We start from the raw sequence: 6524 nt of genomic DNA, 5'->3' as shown, positions 1-6524 counted from the left end.
GTGTGTGTGCGTGTGTGTGTGTGCGTGTGTGTGTGTGTGTGTGTGTAAGAGAGGGAGGGTAATCTGCATTCCAACCACAAAAGGGTGGAACATAGTGTGTCTGTTGGTGTGTTTGAAAATGGGAGTAAGCGATCGGCTTTTTTACCAGCTGGGTGTTAAAACTGTGTTTACTGTATGCCATTTACCAGTCAATCTGCCATTGTGTGTGTGTACTTGTTTATGTTACCTATTGAGAACATTCTCTGGTAAATTCATTAACCTTCTGAAGACCGATGGGACTCATGAGGGCCAAAGCCTGGTCCTAACGTGGTGTTGGGTTTAGAGGTATGATGTCAATTGAGTTTTGGCTAAGGCTAGAGCTAGGAATAAACTGATAATGATTAAAATAAATATTTGGGTTCAGCATGAATGACGTGACTATAATGAATGGAAGTTGATATGGAGTCCTACATGTGTAGAAACACAAAATTGTTTGTGTGTAAATTAACCAAGTGTTGCGTTTTTGGGTGTATCCTGTTTACACTCTGTCTGTTGTAATCTAACTTCTTCTTTCAACAGCTTATTTTGTTTTCCCTGAGGGCGTAGCAGCACCCAAAGGGTTAATTGCATCAGGAAGACCTCTGATTAACCCTTAGGTCGCCAGGAATGATTATTTCATTTTGGCTTCAGATCCAAAATATCGTATTTATGTGAGCTTTGCATTAGGATTTTTAGCCATGGTATTGGATTTGGCCTTTGTCCCTTGCAAAATCCCCAACAGTATCATTTTTAATCTGTTTTTCCTTTTGTGGATCAGTAGCTCTGAGGTCTGTGACATATGCTGTGTAGCTGCCTGATTAACTGTAACACAATGCCATCTGCTGGATGCTTGAAGAACAGATAAATCCTGTGACGCTGAAACCTAAATGTTTGCTCACATATATGGAAATTCCTTAGAAATTTCTCACCATAGGCTGCATCATATCATACATTTCCTCATTAGTTCTAGTAAAATGGTGGCTTTAGCTTGAATGTTGCTTGCTTTTCCATTTTTGAAAGAGAAATGATGAAAGGTTTGCAATTGCTTGATAGGTTGGACCATTATTCACGCCTGTAGTAATATTCTCAGTCAAAAGCTGACAGAAAATAAGTAAAGGAACCAGGAAGAGACTAATCAAGTACAAGCAAAAGCTATGCTAGCACTATGCAGTCACTGGTGTACCTTTGCTTTAAAAAGTTATTTTATCCCATAACTGTTGCATTATAACATTCGTATAGATGTTAAAGTCTTTGTAATGAGATGCCAGACGAAGTGAGACCTTATTTTCTTTAACCAAAGTCTGGCATTTCTGGGTCTGTTCTGATGTGTGTGAGACACTGAAGAATCTCCTTGTCCTAACATTAGAGCTGCATGTCAGATCAACAGCAGAATGCTGGCTGGAACTTATTAACCATCTAGAATTAGACAGTTATGATGAGCAGAATAACAGAAAGGTGCATCATTCTGACCTCCTAACACCTACAAGCATTTGAGAAAGATAATACATTTTAGATTATATTTATTTTATAATTTTATTGGAGACTATGTCTCAAAATTGAACAAAATTTTTTTTAAAAAGCAGGAAAAAATGTTTTTAAAAAAAAAATTAAAAGCACTTAAATCATGTTGTTTTTGATTTATACATTGACAGTGATCTGTAAATGAAGGCCTTTATCAACTAAACAAGAACTAATTAGACACTATCCTCCCAAACCATCAGGATTCTTTAAGATTAGGGTGTAAAGGTGTGAGGCACGATGGTGTATTTTAAAGTGTCTGTCTGCAGCGTAACCCTGGTCTGGGTGTCTCTGTCTGTATCAGTCACATGCTCTATCACCCTTCTGAGAAAGCAGCAAAGTGACGGAAGGAGGAAATGACTAAAGAAACAACTCATTCTCACCCCTGCAATAACAGCAGGACCCATGAAGGGGAAGTCTAAGCTACGCTTTCACCCTTTTTCCTGAGCCCTCCACCTCACAAACACTCACAAGCAATTGTTATCAGGACGGAGGGGGCTGGTGTGGAATCGTATCAGTATCTTTTGTTGTGTGTCGTTAGATAGCCGGTCCACATTTTTGACAGCTTCCTGGTTTGAGGGTAGTGGTAAATTGGAGATAATTTCTCGGCTATTTCCAGGTGGAGTTGGGTTGTTTTAAGAGATGAATCCTTTATTACAAAAGGTTTTCTTTCCCAAGCAGTCAGGCTTGACACAGGTCAAGACATGTCATCTTTCTTTTTTTTTTTTGTTGCTCCATGTGGGGCGGTTCACATGTGTAAGTAACCTACGGCTCCCCACCCATACACATCTATTCACACCACCACCCGTTCTGTGTGAGACTCTCCCTGGCAATGGGGTCACATGTAGTGACCGACCGAGTGGCCCTCCCCTGACTTTTGTCCCCTCCCCCTCCTCCACTCTGCCGTGGCAGGGCATGCATGCCTGTGTCTGTTATCTACAACTGGCTGAGGAATTATAGGTTGAGAGGGGAGGAGGAGGATTGAGAGAAGGAGGGCGGGGGCGAAGGGATGAGGTCATGTGACATCGCAGCAGCTGCTTGCCTAAGAATTTCTGTTTTCTCACTTGGGGAGAGAGCTTGAACAGGGAGGGGAGAGATAGGCAAGCTGTGTAGTGTGTTGCTTTGTTAGATAAGCTTTTTAAACAGTCTGCGAGAGGCAGGAAGGCAGGCTGGCAGGGAGGGTGCGGGTGGATGGCTGAGAGGAGATAGAAAGAGGAGTGCAGGAAGATGGTGTGTGTCCTGTTGGTGTCTACCGGCGTGCGCTGGGATGGGCTCGATGTGAAGATGCAGCCGTGGGGGATCCAGGCGGCTCCACTTCTTTGTGCAGTAAGACGCTCACTTTGATCTCACGGGGGGGATTCGTGAACCGCTGCCAGACCTCTAGATGGGTGCATTTATCAAGCTCTTGTCTGTGTCATCTTTCTCTCGCTGTTACCCTCATTTGCCTGTCGGTGCTGCGGCTTCGTGTGTGTGGTTTATTACTCTGTGGCTGGTTAGAGTCACAGAAAGTTGAGGGTAGATTTCTCCTACTTCCGTATTCGGCTTTTTCAGACGGATTCTTTTGCAAGAGAAAGGAGCCTGAAGTGCATTGTCTTGACAAAGTCGTGCTGTTAAACCGAGGCTGGACTCAGCGCCTCTGTGTTTGCTCTGCAAACAGTAGTCATTGTTGATTCCATTATTAATTGTTTGCTGGGTTCATTCAGAGTGCACTGGGTAACTGGGAGGTTACGAGCAGGACAACTCAAGAGGTGTTGGGAACGCTACTTACCATCTCATTCCTGACTTGCTACTGTGTGTGTGAGTGTGTGTCCAAACACTCGTAAGGTGCTGAGCTTCTGCTCTCTTCTCAGGAGGGAACATGATCTTTTTATAGCCCTCTCAACCCCTGGGGTAAACCCAGATATAACTCCTACTAATCGAATTGTGCTGTTGATAAATCTGCAGCCCACTTTTTATTCTCTTATGAATGTCATATTGCTGGTAAATTTGCCACTTTTTGGGGGGGTTTTCTTGAGTGATTTCCAGTATATGTGATTTGATAATACTTCTGGCTTGCTCAACCTGATCTTGTCTGAACTTACATTGTCCTCTGAGCCACCCCTATTTGTGTGTGCGTGCGTGCGTGCGTGCATGTGTGTGTGTGTGTGTTTTGCCTGAGCACGTAGGGCTATCAGGCTCCGCTCTGGCATTTAGGGATTCCACCGACAGAGAGGCTGTCAGCATGGTTCATTTTACAAAGACACACACAGCATATATGTACAGGAAGAGAAGGGACAGCTCTCCTGACACTGTTGCAACCCTCTGTCTGCTGCAATTTTTTTCAGATTTACCAACCTTTTTCTTTTGACAAGTTCAAAATAATTAAATAATTAAAAAGAATTTGAATACATCGTTGAATTTCTTGAATTAGTTTTTAAATATTTGTCTTTTATGTGCACATGTTGGATCAGTTTCTCTACAGATCTTTTGAAAAGTTACAGTGTTATTATACTGGAAGGTATTCTCCATTATACCATTACTGTAGTTTTAATGAGATGTAAGAGAAAGTGCCCAGGAATTTCCTCTGGGTGTTTATAAAATATCCCCTTCCCCCACTTGTTGCTGCACATTCCACTTAAGCTGCCTGAAGAAGGCAGTTACAAAAACTTGTATCTGACTGATCAGTCACATTGAAAACATTTGATAGGGTCAGGGACATATGCTTTGATGCAAAAATGTGGAAAATCTGCTTACCTTTTCTGATTAATTTAAAACTAATGCCTCTATCAATTAATCTACAGCACGGTTTTTTGTTTTTATATTCCTTAGTAAAAGAATATCCGATTACTCAGAACCCGCATGCCAGACCTTAAAGAAGCCTTGAAATCGATATCAGCCAGAGCAAGCCTCCTCGACACAGTTTTCTTTATCACACTTGCAGATAAGAGGAATGAGGCTGTTAAAAAAAATGACAAATAAAACTACGTGGAAACTTCCATCAATAATGTAACATTTTAATCACAAGCTTCAATCTTTCTGTTAATGTCACGATACCATAAAACCTCAATATTTCTACTCAGACTTTTTTCCCAAATAATTTTTGTTGTGAAGCTCCACTGCTACTGGATGTGAATGTTCTCACATTCACGGCTGCGATAGAGAAAGTCAGGTTGGCATGGTGCATGCTCGATAGCATAAACTGTGACAGCAGGCCTCTGGCGGCCATGCGTGCATACTACTGAGGGGGTTTTTTCTGAGCAAAAGAAGAGCGACCTGCCCTTCTAACCTTCCACCTCTGACCGTAGGACGTATGACCCTGAATCTCCCCATCCTCTCCAGCTGTCACAGACACCCATCATCACAATCTGCCTTGCCTGGCTCTGTAGCGAAGGAAACGGCCAAATGCCTTTTACTTCTCGTTCATGTTTATCTGCATTATTCCTCTAATATTAATTTCCATGGAAGCTATTTCTGTCTGCGAAGTAGCTTTTGTTTAACTTGAGAAAGTTAGAGATTTTTTTTATTATTATTGTTTAGTTGTGCACATAATTAATACTTCCCACCCTCTTTTCTTTCTGTCTGCGTTTTTAGGCATGAGCCATGAGCCAAAGTCACCATCATTAGGAATGATCTCAACGGCGACCCGTACAACGGCGACGGTCAGCCCCCTCACCCCGTCACCTCTGAACGGCTCCATCGTAGCAAATGGAAGCCCAGCTGCCCAGTCATCCCACTCTGGATTCGCCGCAGCCCTCCGTAAACTGGCAAAACAGGCAGAAGAACCTCGAGGTAAAGCTGAAACCCGGTGCGACTGTGATCGATTCCTGCCTTGGATGTTTGAAGTTATTTCAGGAGGGGAAAAAAAGATTTCCATCATTGAGAATGTACTGCTAATATGAATCATATGGTATCCTTGCTTTATTAAATTTGATGTTGTCCCTGGAGATACGTGGTATGAGGAGGAGCCACCCCTACTGACCCATTTAATTTGCTGTGCGCGAGTCCATGTGCTTGGATGCACTTGTCACTGTGTCTCTTGACTCTTCAGTTCATTGTCATAAGAGACAGTTTGTCAGAAAAAGGCAGATTTCCCATCTGGTATTTCTATAAAACAATAGATAAAGATGAGATTTCCATGCATCCCTTTTGGATTCATCTATCAGACAAAGCATTGAGATTAAGGGTTTTGAAAAAGTTGCTGATGAAACCAAATGTTTCCGTCATCCCATTCTTGCAGCTTAATGTTATTTTTAAAAAGATTCCAGAGAAATTTCTGGCCCTACCCTTAGGCACTGCTTAGAGGAAGTCCATCAAAACTAAGAACTCACTCCAGTATCAGGCTATAAACCATTAACAGTGTGCCTTTGAACAGTTGGGACCATATTATGCATTTTAGCGATGCAGAAACATTGGATATTCTGCTGGATTTAAAACCACCACATCTTCTGAAAAGTCTGTGATAACTCTGATCTTAAAGGTAATAAGAAATTATGATCGGCCAGAAAACGTCTGAGCAGTTCATCAGTCAAAGAATTGTGGAAATATTTTAGGTGCCTTCTGAGAAGGAAAAATTTTGCTCCATCTGCCTTGGCACAAAATAAGCTGTGCTACACCATCATTCCCGACTTTGTTGCTGCTCCTAAATCAGAAGGACCCCTCCCAGTTTGAAGTCCCTGGACATTTTGCTCCCCAACCCACAGAGGTCTGGGACCCAGAACCTCTAAGATGATTTATTACCTCCATAGAGCCAGCTTCTCCTTACCTCCCTCTCTGTCTTTCAGTCTTTTATCTGTCCTCACTGCTTTAGCCTTGTATGTCAAATACAAAAATTCACCTACAAAATTCAGTCTTGCACTCTACTTTTATAAAGAACCCATTTCTTTTCATTCAAAATGTTCCATCTTAGTTATATTGCATGCCCCTGTTTTTTGTACTAATGACTTTAATATTTTGTTTTACACTATGTGAGGTGTGCACCGCGCTATTGGTAATTCAAAATTGACTGAAGA

General features: G+C 42.0%; 1 protein-coding gene across 6 annotated transcripts in view; it reads left to right on the top strand.

Moving 5' to 3' along the window:
• Nucleotides 1–6524, top strand: part of gse1b (Gse1 coiled-coil protein b) — a 128823-nt gene that overhangs the window by 97493 nt on the left and 24806 nt on the right. For 5 of the 6 annotated variants that reach the window (XM_008405919.2, XM_017304041.1, XM_008405916.2 and 2 more), the window contains exon 2: nt 5107–5304. In XM_008405919.2, the coding sequence (XP_008404141.1) occupies nt 5109–5304 (196 nt within the window). In that variant the 5' untranslated portion in view covers nt 5107–5108. Of the gene's footprint in view, nt 1–2600; nt 2863–5106; nt 5305–6524 lie in introns of those variants that run through there. The other variant, XM_008405917.2, reaches the window with a different exon arrangement.

The sequence above is a fragment of the Poecilia reticulata genome, linkage group LG3, assembly GCF_000633615.1.
Source record: "Poecilia reticulata strain Guanapo linkage group LG3, Guppy_female_1.0+MT, whole genome shotgun sequence".
In the NCBI taxonomy this organism is placed as follows: Eukaryota; Metazoa; Chordata; class Actinopteri; order Cyprinodontiformes; family Poeciliidae; genus Poecilia; species Poecilia reticulata.
Note: the sequence above shows the minus strand (reverse complement) of the source record. Positions and strands in the feature narration are given on the sequence as shown.